This window comes from Hyperolius riggenbachi, chromosome 7, assembly GCF_040937935.1.
Source record: "Hyperolius riggenbachi isolate aHypRig1 chromosome 7, aHypRig1.pri, whole genome shotgun sequence".
Classification (NCBI taxonomy): Eukaryota; Metazoa; Chordata; class Amphibia; order Anura; family Hyperoliidae; genus Hyperolius; species Hyperolius riggenbachi.
Genome location: NC_090652.1, coordinates 238,626,992 through 238,647,695, shown reverse-complemented (window position 1 = coordinate 238,647,695; position 20,704 = coordinate 238,626,992). Strand labels below are relative to the sequence as shown.

The 20,704-nt window shown below is 44.3% G+C and overlaps 1 protein-coding gene across 2 annotated transcripts in view; it reads left to right on the top strand.

Moving 5' to 3' along the window:
* Nucleotides 1-20,704, top strand: part of ITGA4 (integrin subunit alpha 4) — a 299,845-nt gene that overhangs the window by 62,829 nt on the left and 216,312 nt on the right. Inside the window, exon 1 of one of the 2 annotated variants that reach the window (XM_068245420.1) lies at nucleotides 20,222-20,542. The exons of the other annotated variant lie outside the window; for it this stretch is intronic. Within the exon in view, the coding sequence (XP_068101521.1) occupies nucleotides 20,349-20,542 (194 nt within the window). The 5' untranslated portion in view covers nucleotides 20,222-20,348. Of the gene's footprint in view, nucleotides 1-20,221; nucleotides 20,543-20,704 lie in introns of those variants that run through there. 2 annotated transcript variants of the gene reach the window in all.

The following is a 20,704-nucleotide window of genomic DNA, read 5'->3' as shown; positions in this document are numbered from 1 at the left end:
GATCAAACTGTGTATATATATCTATATATATATATAGAGAGAGAGAGAGAGACATACATACATACATGCAATCGATTGATGATGTTTCATTGTCTGAAACCCTGGAGGAGGTATATAGTATGTAACATCATACATCGATACTGCTTGTGACATACATGTTTCCATGTCTGCAACAAACCAAAAGGCTGTGTAAGGTATGGAAAAAACTTTAATTACAGAAAATGAAATTAATATTAAGCAAACTGCTCTTTTGGTATAATTGAAACCCCATAAGCGACAACATTATAATGTTTCCACACAGCTCTCCGGCGAATTTAAATATAAAGTGAGCTGTTCACGGAGGGTGGTAGCAGATATTGTGCCTCTTCTAGTGGATGCTGTTAGTGCTTCCAGTGGAGGTGGTGGCACATCTTCATCCACATTGATGCCCTCTTTGTCCCTGACGAAGTTATGGAGGACACATGCAGCCTTCACAATTGTTACAGCATTTGCAGTGTCCATCATCATGCTGGTGTGAAAGATACGCCACTTATTAGCCATTATGCCAAAGGCACACTCCACCACTTTTCTTGCCTTACTCAGGCGAACATTAAAAACAGTCCTCTGAGGGTTCAAACTGCGCTGTGGGAAAGGCCTCATCAAGTGATTAGACAGGGCAAAGGCCTCATCCCCAATAAAGACCAGTGGCCTATCTGGTCCATTTGTGTGTGGCCAGGGGCGAGGAGGAGGGAGGTTGATGTTGCCTTCTTGCAATTTCACACCAAAACGGCTGTGCTGGAATATGCCGGAGTCACTGCTGCTTCCTTGCGCACCCACATCCACATAGCTGAATCTGTAGTTGGCATCAGCTACTGCTAGCAGCACAATCGAGAAGTATTTCTTGTAGTTGAAATACTTACTGCCAGTATTTGGAGGCATGACAATTCGGATGTGTTTGCCATCCACAGCACCCACACAATTAGGGAAATTGGTTTTCACCCAAAAGTCCTGACAAATCTTTTCCCAATCTGCCATATCAGGGAACTTCAGAAATTCAGGTTGCAAATTCTCCCAAATTATGCTGCATGTGTCCAAAACAATTCGCCGAATAGTTGCCCTTCCAAGTCGAAACTGATAGTGTAAAGACACATATGTATGGCCAGTAGCAAGAAACCTGTGAAAAGAAAACATATATTAATAGTGTTTGTGTTTATTTGTCCCTAGTACAACAAGTGAAAACAAGATGGAAGTCCATTAAGGTCAACTTTCGAAGGGAACTCCTTGAAGAAAAGAAAGAGAGCAGAAGTGGTTCAGCTGCCTCAAATCGAACCAAATACAGCTACACTACGGAACTTGCCTTCTTAAGACCCAGTATGGATTTGGATGAGTAAGTAATCTATTGTTTGTGTCCAATAGTGGTCGCCTACATTAGACATCTGTATATCCCAACACACAAATATGTGAAGACATGTAATGTTGAAACGTCAAATCCTTATCTAACTTTCTACTTCTATAGGACACAAGATAACATTCCTGCAGAACCTGTGGTCCCAATTGTGGATGATGATGCCGAAGAAGGACTTGATAACAGTACTTTATCGCTATTAAGCACATCTGACACACCCAGTGATGACACGTCTAATACTAGTAGTGTTAATGTGTTTTCTCCGGTGCAGCCAACTACCTCCACAACCAAAACTACAACAACCAAAGTAACTGCAAGAGGAAGGCGACAAGGTGGTGGAGGGAGATCTCAAAGTTCTTTTGAAAGTGGTGTGTTAAATTCGATGCAGGAAGCTGTAGGTGTGTTACATCATGCTAGCTGTGTCCACTACAATTTTGCTGTAAGTTTGGTGCCATATATGAAAAAAGTGCCAGAGGATCGCATTTTAGATCTAAGACAGGCTATAATCGATCTAGTCAAAAAAGCCATTAAAAATACACCATCTGCCTCGGTAGAACATTCCCAAAGCTCATCCTCATCTTCAACACCATCACCCTCACCTCCAGTGTCCAATGCACCATATCATAGACAGCAACCTTATTCTAATTTGCATTACCACCACAGCTATTATCAACCTGAGCTAGATTATGGGTACCACAATTATCCATGTAGACCACCAAGCAATATGGGCTATGTGCACCCTTACCAAGGCCAAAATAGTAATATGGAACAAACACAAGATCAAGTGTTCTATGCAGATATTGGTCAGACAAGGCCTCAGCAACAAACTGAAAATGCTGCAGCCAAGCCAACCTCTTTTCTTGAAATGATGAGACGAGAGGACAATTAGTTATCTTGAATGCTATCTTCTAAACCGCTATGTAGCTCTCCATTTCTGTTGCATGTGTCAGGCGCAAATAATACACCCATAGGTTTCATGCAGTTCTTAGTAAAGCCTCAATCTAACATGACTGAACCAATTTACTCTAACAATGCGTGCACAATTAAAAACATAGGTCTCTTAGCAATTCCGTGGGCCGGAGATTTGTTAGGTATGTGTATCTTCCCTTACCTAATTATGCTTTGACGACATGAACATGATGTAATTTTTTACCTAATATATATGCAGCCTTTGTGTTATTACTCGTCAGTGTAGTAAATGGTTCACATCTCGACTGTATGGGATAGAAACACACACATCACCCCACCAGCAAGTACAGAAATGGTGCCATAATGACCATGAGGTCATTGCCACAATAACTACAATATGAATACCCACCTTTTACTGCCGAGACAACTGGACAGAATCTGATTGTTCAGTCACAAACTCGATTTGACTTCAATGGCTGTTAGGCGTACTTAATTAGGTAGTGTCTATTTTTCACCTACTCAAGATGAGCATTGCAACATTAGTATGCTGGGTCATGGGCTGATTTATGTGTTTCTACCCATACAATACATCTGTTACATCGTGACCAACACTCTGCACACATCTGCCACCCCCCTGGCCCTGTCTATCAGTGCATGTAGTGGTCAACAAACAACTGCTAGTCCTGTAGACCATCTGTACAGTACTCTATTATTTGGCTGCAGTAGTGTCTCTTCTACAAATAGAGATGTTCAGTTGTGCACACATTATTACAGTAGTCATGGCAAGTATTATGAAGATAATTGTTTACAGTACATTAGTTCACAATCCCTTGTTGAACATTATAGGTTGCATATGGTATAAACAAAAATAGTTACCTCAAAGTAAGCAGTAAGCGCTCCGTCGGAGAAATAGATTTGCGCATCTGTGTGTCCTGGTGCCGCAAACTATCTCTCAATTTGGCCATAAGGAAGTCAAAGCTAGAATAGCAACACAAATATACATTATTTGCAAGAAAACATTGCATATTTGGATAGATCTGTAAAAAAATGAAAAATTACTACTGTAGCATTCTCACATACTTAATATATTACTCGGGTGATTTGGCTAGGATACGTGTTCCCTAAACAGGATTATGCCCCTACCGCTGACAAACATAAGTTTTCATCCTTCTATTAAAATGTGGTATATAAAAAGGTACTGCATTTATCAAACATAACCCGCTGCGTTTGTGTTTGACACTATTGGGTCACATATGTATCATATCCCTGGGATGGATAATTTTCCCGCAGATAAAGATAGTACATCTATGTGCATGTGTCGTGGAGAGGAAAGTGATCTCCTCTCCAGCACCTATGCACACCTAGTACATGCACATATAAGACCTGCTGCTCACACCCTCTTGGCCCAAACACAGGTATATTGGACATTAGGGGATGCCACCATGCAAACAGTGTAGTAAATGTCAAACAACTCGACATGTTTCGGCTAAACGCCTTCGTCCACAGTGAATACATATATACAGTGCCCCTGCCCCACAGGGCAGGCCAGGGGCACTGTATATGTTTGTTGCACAGCACTGTATATATGTATTCACTCTGGACGAAGGCGTTTAGCCGAAACGTGTCGAGTGGTTAGACTTTTTGAACGCTGTTTGCATGGTGGGATCCCCTAATGTCCAATATACCTGTGTTTGGGGCTAGAGGGTGTGAGCAGCAGGTCTTATCTGTGCATCTACTCGGTGTGCATAGGTGCTGGAGAGGAGATCACTTTCCTCTCCACGACACATGCACATAGATGTACTATCTTTATCTGCCAGAAAATGATCCATCCCAGGGATATGATACATATGTGACACAATAGTGTGAAACACCAACGCAGCTGGTTATGATTGATAAATGCTGTACCTTTGATATACCTCATTTTAATAGAAGGACGAAAAGTTATGTGTTAGTGGGGTAGGGGCATAACCCTGTGCAGGGGACAAGTATCCTCTACTGTAGCATTATGTCTGAAATATGTGGCTGAAAGCACTTTATGTGATTTGTAACTATGACATAAAACATGCTTGTTATAATTTGGTTAAAAACACAACCCTATTTGGTTGACCAGTTTACAATGTATAACACAACATTGATGTTCCTAAGGGGACTCATGTTTGTGGGATTGGTTCCCTTGACAGTTTCCAAATAAAAACAATCCTACAACCTTGGTGTGCTTAATTTTGTGTGTGTATCTTCTCCATAATTTGGAGATATATAGATGACATGTATTTCGTGAGTTTTGAAACAGAACTGTGAGGTTACACATATTATGTAGTCCTTTTACACATACTACAGTGTTATTAGACATTTGAATGCATTTATACTTCTACCATGTTGATGATGGCCATCAGTATAAACACAATACTAATAACAACTTCACACATGGTAAACATACAAATAAGGGTAAATATTTGTAATATAAGCAGCCTTCTTACCTGGAAATGGACATCCTGGTATATCCCAAAAACTTCTCTGCATCGGCACGCAGGTCATTGTAGAGAGTCCTAAACTGGCCCTTTCTGTCCCTTTCCTGAAGCATGGGGTGCACCCAGTACCTATGTGCCCTTCTCCTGCGTCTGGCCACCAAAGCAGCTCCAGTCATCAGGATGGTCAAAGCACATGCCTCCATGATGAAGCAACACAAACCACACAACCAATCTCTCTCTCTCTCTCTCTCTCTCTCTCTCTCTGTCTCTCTCTCTGTCTCTCTCTCTCTCTCTCTCTGTCTCTCTCTGTCTCTCTCTCTCTCTCTCTGTCTCTCTCTCTGTCTCTCTCTCTGTCTCTCTCTCTCTCTCTGTCTCTCTCTGTCTCTCTCTGTCTCTCTCTGTCTCTAATTACTCCTCTACAAAACCCACACAGGATGTTGTGTCAATCTACTTCTTATAGTCCCCATGATCCCATTAGCACCATCAGGTGTGTAAAGCTAGTAACATCATCAATGGTCACCTGATAGTGCCTTTAATTGATGCCTCAACAGACAAATTTGGAAAGAACCAATGAAAATGGAAAACGCTGCCACAAAAACGCTAATCGCTAACGCTTACAAAACGCTACACATTTGTACAAAACGCTCTCAAAAACGCCGGAAAACGCTTCAGTAACCGCTACAAAAACGCACATACAAAACGCTAGCGTTAGCGATTAGCGATTGCGCTTTGCAGTGGGTTCCAGGCCTAAGGGCTCGTTTCCACTAGTGCGGTGCGAATCCCTGGGATTCCACCGCTGACGAAATCGCATGCGGATGCGATTCCGCGTGCGTTTTTTGCCGCGAATTCGCATGCGATTTCGCATAGGCAGGGTCTATGCGAATTTAACCATGTCACTGTCTGACTCAATTTGTATTACTTTTCATGCGAATTCGCACGCGAATTCGCGGCAAAAAACGCTCGTGCGTTTTCCCTATTAAATACATGGGCTGCAATTCGCCTGCATTCCTCACGCAGGCGAATTCTGCAGGCCCTACCGTGCAGAAAAATCCTGCACAGAAAAACGCACGAAAACAATGACAAGTGGAAACAGTCCCATCCACTTTCATTGCCTATGCGAATTCGCATGCAGGCCACGCATGCGAATTCGCCCTAGTGGAAACGGGCCCTAACTGATTTTGGCCCCTGAAGAAATCTAAAAAAACCTGCTTTTAACCACTTCCTTACCACAGGTGTTTTCCCCTTAAAAACCAGAGCAATTTTCACATCATGCTCCTCCTATTCTCTCACCAATAACTTTATTGCCACGTATCACACCAAAATGATCTATACATTTTTTGGGGGGGGGTGGGGTTTGGGGAGGGGGTGTTAGCCACAAATTTTGCTTTCTTTGGGTGGTACCTTTTTTAAAATAATTATTTTAGTTTGTATGCATTTTAAAGAAAAAAAAGAAAAAAACAATTCATTATTTCTCAGTTTTCAGCAATTGTAGTTTTAAAATAAAATGTGCTATTGTATTGCCATTTGTGCCGGTTATTACAATTAAATTATGTTCCTAGTACAATGTTTTGCAATAATATTTTATTTTGAAATAAAGGTGTATTTTTTCTGTTTATTGTTAGAGTATAAATAATTACAAGCCCTTATTTGGAAAAATAACAGTAATATACCCTCATGACATAAAAATATTTTTAACAAAAAAAGTCTGTAAGGTAAGGTCCTGTGTACTGTGAAAGTGTTGCATATGTGTTTTTTACTTTCACTTAGTGAATGAATAGTGGCATTTTGCTGATGCCGGCTTTTATTCATTACAAGCACTTTGATTGGCTTTGGAAACACGTTTCCATTCACCGATCACAGTTTAGCCAGATGGCGAAGGAGGCGAAAGGGTGCACGCAAGCGATCACTAGCAGAGGGTTAATAAACAGGCTTGTTTATTTACGCCCCTGGTGCGCAAGTGAAATTTTCAAGGGCGCATTTATTTGTACCAGCAGTAGGGAAGTGGTTTATCATTCTGTATACCATAGACAACAGTGGTCCCTGCTGTGCCAACAGCACCCCATTGTGTTCCTCTACTGCTTCCAATCCAATAGTTCTAGCAATGGATGTGTCCTAATTGGATATTTGTCAGGGCACTAACTGCACAGAGTTTGTATGTTCTCCCCTTGTCTGTGTGGGTTTCCTCCGGGTACTCTGGTTTCCTCCTACATCCCCAAAACATACAGAGAAGTTAATTGGCTTTCCCCTAAATTGGCCCTAGTCTGCAATGGACATATGGCTGTGGTAGGGTTTAGGCTGCAAACCCCTCTGAGGGACAGTTAGTGACAAGACAATATATTGTGTACAGCGCTTATGAAGATGTTGGTGCTATACAAATAGTAAATAACAATTAAAAAAATCAAGTTCAAATCAATTTGCCCAAGTAAAGGTAGTCATGCACTTATCCTTTCACTTTCCTGTTTGACCTCTAGCAGACTCGATCACTTGACATGCCCAACTGATCGATTTTAATAAATTTTAGCCTAAAATCGCTGAAAGCTACCGACCAGACAGGGCAGAAGGTTTCTGTCAAACGAGGGCAGGGCAGGAGCTGTAGCCGGCCAATTGGCCATAGTGTTGCATCACATCAAACAGTGCAAGACTATCGTTCAATCGATTTGTTTATAGATTTCCTGCTAAAAATCTATTGAATATTGATGAGCTTTGTGTAGTAGGAATCAATGCCTCTCAGATTTATATCAGATTGGGTGGGAATTTACAAGTATAATGCTGGGAATACACGATGCGTTTTTGCGTTCGTTTTTGCCGTCGTTTTCGCTTTCGATCGATTCTACTCTCAATTCACTGCTCGATTCCCCTCTCGATTCCTTATCTTTTCTTATCAATTACATTCACTTGAATGAGGAGAATCGAAACGAAAGTAGAATCGACCAGATCCAACAGGTTGGAATTTATCTATCGAACCCATCTATCTAAAGTAAAAACTTAACGTGTATTCCCAGCATAACACTAGCAGAGCCACATAGTATAGGCCTAGCTTTAATCACATACAGTATATGTGATCTGGATCTATTATCTGTTACAAAGAAACAGTGGTAAAGGATCGCTCCAATAGGGCATTTCTTTTTATTCACAATTTGTAGAAAAGATTAAGTACATTTATAAGATGTCCAAAGACATCAATGTACCATCATGTTGACGATGTCCTGCCCCGTTCTTCTGCCTAGCAACAGAGCAGGACATCTTTGCTATTACAGTGCATTGATAAGTGAATTGTCTTAGGACATTTTGTCTTTTTAATCTTTTGTATGAAGTAAATAAAAGGTAATGCCCTATTGGAGAGCTCCTCCTTTCTTTGCTGCAGTGTTTTGAGGAGCAGCCTAGAGCAAGCATCTAAAGCTAAGTACCCACGGGGGTACAATTGTAGCTGTCGCCGCACACGGGAGCGTGTGCGCGACAGTTCGGCGGCAGTTCGGCGACAGCTCGTCGCCAAATCCCTCTGCATCCACACGGCAGCAGAGGGATTAGCGATGCGGCGGAAGCTGTCGCCGAGTTTCCTCCCCCCCGCCGGAAGCTCCGTGTGGTGTGTGTGGGTAGCTGTCGCTAGCCCGCATACACATGCGGGGCTAGCGACAGTTCCGGCGAGGTTGCGGCGACGACTGTAGCCGGCGATTGAACATGTCAATCGCCTGGCGACAGCTCCGACGGGCGACGGTTCGGGGCGCGCGCATCATACACAAGGGGGAACTGTCGCCGCAACACGCGCGTGCCACGCGGTTGCGGCAACGGCCGTCCCCCGTGAGTATGGGCCTTAAGGAGGCTCACACATCATTCACATACTTCACAACTTTCTGAGATAACAAAGAGGAGCACTTTAAGACACACCCCTGACAGACCTCTAACCACGCCCCTACCACACACCTCACCATGCATGTCACAAGGAATTCAGAATCAAAGGATGTCGTTTTATAATTCAAACCACACTGGTCCTTTCTACCATCCTTTTTATTTCTTCATTTTACCATTTCAGAATCAGAATCAGTTTCATTCCCCAAGTACCACAGGAGTCGTATTCGGACTTATTTGTGGTTCACATGGCATAGGCAAAGTACATAGACAGGCAAAACAGGTGCGCGAGACAGACAAGACAGACATTTACAGATGTGCAATGGCACATATGACATTTACATTTCCAGGAGATCAACAGTTAGAGCAATCCTGTGGGGCCTACGTAAAGTCATTTAGTTCAGTTTCAGCCAGGCCGTGGGACCATACTGACCTTTGTGCTGTGAAGATCAGTGAGCAGCTGAGAGGTTACACTGACCTAAAAAAGTCCTCCATTAGTTTAGCAGCAGAACTGCTTGGGGGAAGAAGGAGTTCCTGCGCCTGGTGGTTTTGGATGGGATAGTTCTATAGCGGCGACCCGACGGGAGGAGCTCGAAGTAGCGACTGCCAGGGTGGGAGATCTTGGTGGCCTTCGTCTTCATCCTAGCAGAGTGGAAGAGACTGAGAGGTGGCAGAGGAGATCCAATGATCCTCTCCCCATCAATAATGACCCTCTGTAGCTTATACTTGTCGCTGGCCATTGCAGCATACCAGACAATGACTGAGAAGCAAAGGATGAATTCAATGGTTGCAGTGTAGAAGCTGGTCATGTCACATTTTTTCAGTTGGCGCAGGAAGAACAACTTCTGCTGAGATTTCTTGTGAATTTTGGCGGTGTTTGAAAATAAATATATACATTTAATTAATTGGAATAAAGTTTAGAGTCAGTTAAACACATTTTTCACTAGAAAAAGACATATTAATATAGATCGATAAATCAGTTTTAAAAGGGACAAATAAAGGAGAAAGGGACACAGAGTGATTTGGTTCCCAAAGAGGGACTGTCCCTCTCCATGTCATCTACCAATCCTAAGCTCATCCATTGTGGTGTTGTTTGTTGTAAAATCTGTGATGTTGATTGTTGTTTGTCGTAATATCTGTGATTTTATCTCCAGTTTTGGTGTGATCTAGGCAAAGAATAGTGTAAAATCTGTTATAGAGAGAACTAATCAGGAGGGTATTTGGATGTGAAACATGCCTTGCAGCGGTAATCTGAGAAAAAGCTGTGCAGTCACATGACTGAACATATACATACAAGTACACATCACATTTTAACTATTTTAAATAAGGGAAACACAAGGTTGGCCTAGCCTGTGACCTTTCCTTGGCTGACCTCAGTTCTGCTTTAAGCTTTTAATGTCACTCACAAGCTGCTTCCCTGATTCATGGCCAGAACAGTGCAGTTCTCTGTTCACAGTGTGTAAAGTCACCTCATCATCCTACAGCGCTGAGACACTGTAGGCTTTGGTGTCTATTGATAATAAAGTTTAACACTAGCTATACACTGTGAGATGGTTTTGAGAGTTTAGATAAGGGTAGCTTGGTGGTGTAGTGATAGTGAACAGCACTCTTGCCTAGCAGCGCTTGGTCCATGTTTGTCCATAATGTATGATTGTAGGCATAAGATTGTAAGTAGCTGCAAAAAATTGGCAGCGCTCCTAACCAGGCTGCAGCTGAAATGAAACCAACATAGGTGTGCAGCACCCCCAGGGATTCAAATACACACCTTGAATACAGATCAGATGCATTTTTTTAACCACTTCCACACCATGAAATTTTATGCTGATCTGTGCAGCGTGGGCTCTCCAGCCCACAGCACAGATCAGCTAGCAGCCAGGGCGATCAGACTTCCCCCCTTTGTTCCCCACTAGGGGGATGTCCTGCTGGGGGGGTCTGATCGCCGCCGGCTGCTTGCGCTTGCGGGGGCTCTTCAAAGCCCCCCTCCGCAGCGCTTCCTGGCCTCCTTCCCCTTCCCTCCCTCTCCCTCCCCCTGTGAGCGGTGCAGGACGGATTTCCGTCCTGCGCCTGATGGGATAGGCTTCAGCCTATCAGATGCCGGTGATCCCCGGCCAATCAGAGGCCGGGGATCGCCGATCTCCTCTACGGCGCTGCTGCGCAGCAGCGCCGTATACATGTAAACACCGGGGAAGATCTTCCCCGTGTGTTTACATTTACCCTGCGAGCCGCCGATCGGCTCGCAGGGTGTTCACGGAGACACCCTCCGTGAACTGACATGGAACGGCCGCTCATACAAGCGGCCGTTTCCATGGTATACACTTCAGGATTCAGGGGCGTGTATATACGCTCCGAGAATCCGGAAGTGGTTAAACATGCTCTAAATCCTAATCTAGATAAATTGAATGCAAACTGATACACATGGATGCAGCTAGCCACAAGTAGACTTATGTTTTTTTACAACAGGAGGAAATTGGCAGAGCTTCCAAATGGAGGCTGCACCCGAATTGACCAGCTGCATAGATACGCAGAGCCCAAAACACGGGCAAATTACACAACTTGCATTCAAAACACATGCAGCAAATAGAGGACAATAGCTTCCAGGAAGAGTTTGCTCGCTGATTGTTCAGTACTAAACTCTTCCACGACGTTGACGTGCCCTCTCAGAAGAGACAAAACCACTAGCTAACAATTAAAACATATTTTGAACCTAGTACTGTTAGCCACAAATGGTTTACACATTTTTTAAAGAACAGCAAAAAATGTGCAGTGCTCTTAAAGAGGAGCTGTCAGCCATACTATCTCAGGAAAAAAAAAACAAATATATACATAGATAAATACTTGCTCTACTTACATAACATATATATTACACTGTCCACGTTATGATTCCTGTGAACTTTATAAAGGAAAAGTAGAGAATCCTATTCTAGACAGTTTCCATATTTACTGTATTTTGAAGCCAGTCGTGATGTAATATCCGCCCTTAGTCTTCTCTGCCTGATTTGCCCACCCTTCACTATAGAAAGTGCATTGTTTCAGCCTGAGAACTTTTGGCCAATCAGAGAGGAACAGAGGTGTGCGAGGGGAAAGAGGCTTCAGCCAATCAGGCTGCATTAGTTAAGTCTGAGGGGAAGCAGAGAAGCAAAAAAGACAACCCAGCATGCCCTGCAACTTCCCTTTTGTGTACCAAATTTTCTGTGTACCAAATAAGAGTCATGTAAACTCTGCAATGATAATTTATCAACAAGAAAAGTAATAGTGATTTTAACTTTTGGATTGCCTGATTAGCATCCTTATTACTTGTTTACCAGAAAAAAATAAAGAATTGATTTTTGATTTTATGCCTGACAGTTACTCTTTAACCAGGCTGCAGCTGAAATGAAACCAACAGAGGTGTGCAGCGCCCCCTAAGGACTCAAACACAGACCTACACAAATACACAGGTTCAAAATATGTTTTAACCACTCCCCCCAAGGGTTTTTACCCTAACGGACCAGAGCAATTTTCACCTTTCAAGCACGCCTACCTTTCATTTGCCAATAACTTTCTCACTGCTTGTCACAACAAAATGATCTATACCTTGTTGTTGTTTTTTCTGCCACTTTGCCACCAACATTTTAAAATGTCCTGTGGTCCGTTAACAGGGACCAATAGGACGTTTTAAAATGGCACGTGGGCGAGTAGTAGTTAATTGTTAGCTAGTGGTTAGTTCTCTTCCATGAGAGCACGTCAACGTCGTGGAAGAGTCTAGTACTGAAAAATCTGTGTGCAAACTGTTTCTGGAAGCTAACATCCTCCACTTGCTGCATCTGATTTGAATGCAAGTTTTGTAATCTGCCCATGCTTTGAGCTCTGCACATCTATACAGCTGGTCAATTGGGTGCAATTGGGTTCTATTTGAAAGCGATGTCAATTTCCTCCTGTTGTATAAGATTGTAAGTGCCTTTTGAGGGACTGCTAAAAAGACAAAGGGCTTGATTCACAAAGCGGTGCTAACCTAGTTGGCACGCCTAAAGACTTTGGGCGTGATAAGTAGGGTGCTTACTAGGTTAGCACCGTTTTGACAATAAGATCGCACGCAAATTCCCGTGCGCAAAACTTTGCCGCTGTGCGCGTGCAACTTCGCATCGCGGTGCGACTAAAACGGTACACCCGATGCGCCTATAAGGTTGAATGGGGTGCAAGTTTTGCGCGCGGGACTTTGCGCGCGAGTTGAATTTATAATAATAATAATAATAGCAGTATTTGTATAGCGCCTTTCTCCTGTCGGACTCAAAGCGCTTGCGAGGCAGCCACTAGAGCGCTCTCAGTAGGCAGTAGCAGTGTTAAGGAGACTTGCCCAAGAAACTCCTTACTGAAATAGGAACAGTCAGAGCCGAGATTCGAACCCAGGTCTCCTGTGTCAGAGGCAGAGCCCTTAACCATTACACCATCCAGCCACCATCCATCCAGTTTAGGCGTGATAGAGGGCTTTTCACAAGCGTGCTAACAGTTAGCACTGCTTTGTGAATCAAGCAGAAAGTCTATTAAGCTTTTGCACTTGCAATCAAACAGTGATTGGGTGTGTCCAGTCTTTTATTGAACTAATGCAGGTTGGACTGTCGGGAGATTGGAAAGTGATCGCCATTTTACTAATCAGAATTCTGCTGAAATAGGATCAAAATCAAGAGATTGAAGGTAGCAAATGTATGAATATTCCCAGCTTAGCCCTATAGAATCCTGTATAACCCTTTATGAAAACCCCCATGTTTCCCTCAGCTAATACTGCTTTCCCGAGCCTCATCAGAGTAGAGGCAGAGGCGCACACTCACCACTCACCTCTCCAGCCGTCTTCCTCCTCCGTACTTACGTCATCTACCAGTGCCCGTGTTCCGAGACTTGACAACATGTACTTACACACGTAACACTGCCAGGTCACGGAGTACGGACACTGATGATAGGTCACAGGTGGGAGCATGCAGGGCGGACATGTGACTGAGCTCCAATCAGCTACACTGCAGGGGCCACGGGGAGGGGGGGATGGATTCAAACCCTGGGCTACTGTATCAGTATACTATTCAGCCACAACTAGACATGGGGGGGGGGGGGTTGTCACTGGCTCTGAGGGAACAGCGGTAGAGGAGGCAATATAGATTTTAAAAGGATTTCATGCTGAAATCTATAAGTGTGGCAGTAATACAGCCCTCTCTAACCTGATGTTGAACAGCAAGGAATCTATCTTTTGGGCATATTGGGTGGGAATCTGCCAGTGTATGGGAGGCAGGGCCGGATTTACCATAAGGCACTGTAAACACGTGCTGACAGGCGCCTGATGATGGAAATGCGGCTTACTCCTTTCCACAAGTGCTTCTCTCCTGCCTTGCCAATGCAAAGTCCCGAGATGAAGGTACATGAGAGGTTACTCACCAGGGTCTTTGCATTTCACTGACCAGATCTCCCTTTAGTCTGGGGCATCTCTAGAGATGAGCGTAATGACGTAATTACGATTTCGCGAAATTTCGCGTAATTAGTGTAATTACGATTATGGCCGTAAGTACATAATCGTAATGAAGAAGGATTTCACGAAATTTCACGTAAGCGTAATTTTCGCGTAATTTTCGCATTACAGTGGGTATTACGAAATTAATGCGATGGTCATGCTCCCAAGCGGAAAAGTTGACGCATGGATCAATGTTAGGTAGCCGCCGACTTTAAGGGTTAATAGCAAAGCCCCCTTAAATGCTAAGAGCCTCAAATTTGGAGAGTATATTAAGGAGAGCAGAAGGAATAAGAGGAAACATTTTTTTTTCAAAAAGACCTTATAGTTTTTCAGAAAATCGATGTTAAAGTTTCAAAGGAAAAATGTATACATTTAAAAACCCGCCGACTTTAACGGTTAATAGCAAAGCCTGCTTACAGTTTAGGAACACCAAATTCCCAGTGTATATTAAGGGGATCAGTGGGAATAAGAGGAAAAACATTTTTTCAAAAAGACCTTATAGTTTTTGAGAAAATCGATTTTTAAGTTTCAAGGGGGAAAATGTCTTTCAAATGCGGAAAATGTCAGTTTTTTTTGCACAGGTAACAATAGTGTATTATTTTCATAGATTCCCCCAAGTGGGAAGAGTTTTACTTACTTCGTTCTGAGTGTGGGAAATATAAAAAAAAACGACGTGGGGTCCCCCCTCCCAGACCTCTTTAACCCCTTGTCCCCCATGCAGGCTGGGATAGCCAGAATGCGGAGCACCGGCCGTGTGGGGCTCCGCACCCTGACTATACCAGCCCGCATGGTCCATGGATTGGGGGGTCTCGTAAGGGGAGGGGCAGCCAAGCTTTCCCTTCCCCCTCCGAGCCCTTGTCCAATCCAAGGACAAGGGTCTCTTCTCCACCTCCGATGGGCGGTGGAGGTGGAGGCCGCGATTTCCTGGGGGGGGGGAGGGGGGTTCATGGTGGCATTTGGGAGTCCCCTTTAAAAAGGGGTCCCCCAGATGCCCACCCCCCCTCCCAGGAGAAATGAGTATAGAGGTACTTGTACCCCTTACCCATTTCCTTTAAGAGTTAAAAGTAAATAAACACACAAACACTTAGAAAAAGTATTTTAATTGAACAAAAAACATAACCACGAAAAAAGTCCTTTAATATTCTTAATTAACCACTAATACTTACCTGTCCCTTTAAATAAATGATCCCTCGCAGTATCCTCGGAAATTGGCTAATCAGTTACAATGTAACAAAGTTATTACAATGTAACAACTTTGTTACATTGTAACTACGCCGCACCCGACGTCACTCGCCGCCGCATACACTTACGCGTCCGTGCAGGACGCTAAGTCCCCGCCGGCTCCCGCCGTCCACCCCGCCCACATCTGTCACCCACATGTGAGTGACATGTGGGTGACATGTGGGAGAGGCGGGGAGGGCAGCGGGAGCTGGCGGGACTTAGCGTCCTGCACGGAGCCCGGACCCGACAGAGCTCTGAGCTATATAGCTCAGAGCTCTCTAAGCATCTTTGTATTTGGGCTCCAAGGAGCCCCATTGGTCCTTAGCAGACCAATGGGGTTCCTTCAAATCAGAAGGAACCCCATTGGTCTGCTAAGGACCAATGGGGCTCCTTGGAGCCCAAATACAAAGATGCTTAGAGAGCTCTGAGCTATATAGCTCAGAGCTCTGTCGGGTCCGGACTCCGTACAGGACGCTAAGTCCCGCCAGCTCCCGCTGCCCTCCCCGCCTCTCCCACATGTCACCCACATGTCACTCACATGTGGGTGACAGATGTGGGCGGGGTGGACGGCGGGAGCCGGCGGGGACTTAGCGTCCTGCACGGACGCGTAAGTGTATGCGGTGGCTGAGCGGCGAGTGACGTCGGGTGCGGCGTAGTTACAATGTAACAAAGTTGTTACATTGTAATAACTTTGTTACATTGTAACTGATTAGCCAATTTCCGAGGATATAGCGAGGGATCATTTATTTAAAGGGACAGGTAAGTATTAATGGTTAATTAAGAATATTAAAGGACTTTTTTCGTGGTTATGTTTTTTGTTCAATTAAAATACTTTTTCTAAGTGTTTGTGTGTTTATTTACTTTTAACTCTTAAAGGAAATGGGTAAGGGGTACAAGTACCTCTATACTCATTTCTCCTGGGAGGGGGGGTGGGCATCTGGGGGACTCCCAGATGCCACCATGAACACCCCCCCCCCCCCCCCCAGGAAATTGCGGCCTCCACCTCCACCGCCCATCGGAGGTGGAGAAGAGCCCCTTGTCCTTGGATTGGACAAGGGCTCGGAGGGGGAGGGGAAAGCTTGGCTGCCCCTCCCCTTCCGAGACCCCCCAATCCATGGACCATGCGGGCTGGTATAGTCAGTGTGCGGCGCCCCACGCGGCCGGTGCTCCGCATTCTGGCTATCCCAGCCTGCATGGGGGACAAGGGGTTAAAGAGGTCTGGAATTGGGGACCCCACGTCGTTTTTTTTTTATATTTCCCACACTCAGAACGAAGTAAGTAAAACTCTTCCCACTTGGGGGAATCTATGAAAATAATACACTATTGTTACCTGTGCAAAAAAAACTGACATTTTCCGCATTTGAAAGACATTTTCCCCCTTGAAACTTAAAAATCGATTTTCTCAAAAACTATAAGGTCTTTTTGAAAAAAAAAATTTTCCTCTTATTCCCACTGATCCCCTTAATATACCCTGGGAATTTGGTGTTCCTAAATTTTAAGCAGGCTTTGCTATTAACCGTTAAAGTCGGCGGGTTTTTAAATGTATACATTTTTCCTTTGAAACTTTAACATCGATTTTCTGAAAAAATATAAGGTCTTTTTGAAAAAAAATGTTTTCCTCTTATTCCTTCTGATCTCCTTAATATACACTCCAAATTTGAGGCTCTTAGGGCTCTTTCACATTAGGGCAGATTTTCTGCGTTTCAACGCAAAGGGTAAAGTTTGCGTTATCCAAGGTGAAATGAAAGTCCATAGACTTTCATTTTAGCTTTCACATATAACGCTGCGTTTTTGTGCGTTGTGTTACACTGCACCCAGGCGCAGTTTTTCGGCCGACACTAGCTTTATGCGTTACAATATTAGTCAATGTAAAACACACACTATGCGCGTTTTTAATCCATTAACGCAGGCAATCAGTCCCAGAATGCAACAGAGGAACAATGTAGAAAGTTGACAACTAAAAGAAAAAAAAATTACCTGCGTTTTTCTATGTGCAGTAACGCATTGAAAACGGATTAAAAACGCACACTCACTGCAGTGAAACGCATATCAAAACGCAGTAAAAGGCATACAACAAAACCTATGCTTTGAGCGTTCTCCAACGCAAGCTCTGATGTGAAAGAGCCCTTAGCATTTAAGAGGGCTTTGCTATTAACCCTTAAAGTCGGCGGCTTTTTTATACGGGAGCGTAATGGTTTAATGCGAAATTACGGTATGGTTTAATGCGAAATTACGGTATGGTTTAATGCGAAATTACGGTATGAACGAAACGCGAAATTACGCGTTGAAAATTACGCTTACGGTAGTTTCAATTACGATTTTAATGGCAATTACGCTACCGTAATTTCGCATCGTAATCGCAAATTTCGCATGCGTAATTATAGTAATGCGAAATTACGAAAATTTCGGCTCAACTCTAGGCATCTCTAGCTACCTATTACTTAAGCCCAATCTACACAATACGATTCTTTGTGCGATTCGATTACGATTCTATTTACGATCTGATTAAATCCGACATGTCCGATCAGGATTTGATTCGATTCAATTCAATTTGCCATTGTAAAACAATGGCAAATCGAATTGAATCGAATTCCGTTTGGACTTGTCGGATGTAATCGGATCGTAATTAGAATCATAATCGAATCGCCCAAAGAATCGTATTGTGTAGATGGGGCTTTAGGGGCACCTCTAGCTACTTAATACTGAGGATAGCGCTGACTAGTGGTTACTAAATTCTGAGGGTTATCTGTAGCTACCTATGACGGGCAAGGAAAGTAAGGGAGAAGTGACAGCTGGGACAGCCAGCACACTTGCGCTGCAGTTCGGCAGGTGTTTGTAGGTTCACGGAGGGCGGAGTCTAGGGTGCCAGGACACCTAGGCCTATAGGCTCCTGTGATGTAAATACCAGCCTGATGGGAGGCTTTTGGCTTGGTTCACACTAGACTTGAATAATGCCATGGATGGTCACAGCAGAACCGATGTGCAATCCACTGTGATCGCCACAAGTTTTCATATGTCCGATGGAGCAGACTTATCATTGATAGGAATGCTATCTTTGACACGTCTGTTTTCTGTCCAGTGTTTAGAAAAGTGGTGCAGTACAGGACTTTGTGTTCTCTCCCTGCAATGGGCACAACAGGCTTGCCTGAACAGATCCCAATATGATCAGTCAATATGTCAATTTACCTGTTGCAATCTATTGCAGAGAAAGAGCCAACAACAGGGGTAGTGTGCACTTAGCTTTCGGCACTAAAGTCAATAGCCCAGGGCAATCCTGGCTCGACAAGCCTGACAAGGCTTGATATATTTTCCCTCCCTGGCCCCAGCGGGGGCGCTGTATCGGCTCTCCGCTCGGGGGGATAGGTGGAAATAGCCGATTGCTGTCGGTCCGCTCTACAGCGGAGGCGCAAGTCTCCTGCGTCTGCGTAGTAGAGCGGACCTGACAGAGATAGGCTATTTCGGCCTATCTCAGTGCTGAGAAAAGCAACAGCGCCCCCGCTGGAGCCAGGGAAGGTAAATATACTGTATCAAGCCTTGTCAGGCCTGTCGAGCCAGGATTGCGGGATGCTTCGGGGGAGCCAGCGCTGGACTGCCTGCAGCTACAGAGATGGGAGAAGCCTCTTTGGGACCCTGAGGCTTCCCCCTCCCAAGGTGAGTAACTCCAGGGGAACTTTTTTTTTCGTTACAGAGTCTCTTTCACATTGCAAAGCTTTCTTCTTTTTTTTCCAGGTGACACACGAGTTCCTAGTTAGAATGTATTTTGTGATATTTAAACTGCGACTGTGGAAAATCACGCACAGGAAAACGTGATCGCCTCACAATTGCCTGGCAAAACGCAGAAAAAAAGTGTGTCCCCTGCCTTAAACTTTACATACAGTACTAGAGGTAGGAAGGTGCTATGCCTGCCATAAACTGTTAGGTCTCGTTCACATTATCACGCGCAGATGCCTGTGCAATCAGAACGCAACACGTACGATCGCACGCCATCTGCATTTGTATGCAGGTAGTGAATGGGTCAGCTGCGCGTTTTGCTAAAAAAATGCATGCAGCATGAGTTTGCGCACCGCACTGGTACATGCAGTGCGAACATCTGACCGTGCAGCCTACGCACTTCTGATGTTTGTGTGTGTCTGCCTCCTACACGCATTGCCGAAATACGGACGGCAACGCGTTTAATGAGAACAAGGCCTTCGATTTATATTGAGTCTGTTACTGGTTAACCAATTAAATCTTAGAGCACATTTCAGACAGAAGATGCCACCACTACTAGTTTTATACCACTGGAAGCACTAGAAACTAAGTGACTGTCAACCACGTGCCACTCCTGCCCAAGTTTTATCATCTATACAATGAAAATTCCTGATTAATATTCAGTTACAAATTCCTGAGGATTTAAAGCCATCCTCATTTGCTTCCGTCTTTTATTGGACCTAATATCTAATTTATTGCCAGTGTATGGGATATTTTGGTCAAATAAAAAGTTAGACTGGGCAGGGGTTTCAAGCAGCAAAACTAATTTCCTGACATAGCGACAAGCCTGCAATTTCTTGTTCAAATAATCAGCATTTTCTTCCAGTAGCCAATCGGAAATAATAAGTTGTACAGTAATGACAGGCAATCTCGTTCAGCATGAGGGGGCTGCAGCTAGACGCTGTAATGACACAGGAGCTGCTTTCTCACAGAGGTTTGGGATGGGAATATTTGGTGCTGCTATGTAATCTGTGTCCCCAGCCAGCCATAGGAAAGGGGTCCCCTGCTTCCTCGCTGCTGCGGGCCATGTGCAGTTCATGATTCATCACAGCAGCGGTACATCCCGCACTAACTACAAGTCTACAAAGTTCCCTCTGCTCTGCCTGTGGGCGTGGCCGGGACTTCACCAACACCCCTGCTTCACAAGATACAATGAAAGTTATGGTCTACTGCTGGATACTTGCTGGAAGCGGTCACCCCTGCAATCAGAGGACTCCAATGCAAGCACACATCATCCCATAGCAAAGCAGAGCCCTTCTCTTTTACAAGTCCCAGAAAACACAAGCTTTACAGGAGGATGGAGAAAGGGGCAAAGCTCTGCAAACTCTTCTGGCTGGGTCACATCTGGAGCTTGAAACTGCTTTGTGCTTTCATTGCAAATCCTGCTGCTTCTTACAATATAGATGAGACGAGCCCCGTGCTCTTCCAGGGACCCAATGGATCGCTGTTCGGTTACTCTGTAGTGTTGCACAGCTATGGGAATGACCATTGGTGAGTGGACACTTGGATTTTTGTTTTAATAGCTTATTCTGTTGGACAGTTATGAAGCCAATCGCTCAGAGCCGATGTACATCAAACCTCTGGGACAGGGCCGGGCCGAGGCATAGGCTGGAGAGGCTCCAGCCTCAGGGTGCAGTGTAGGAGGGGGCGCAC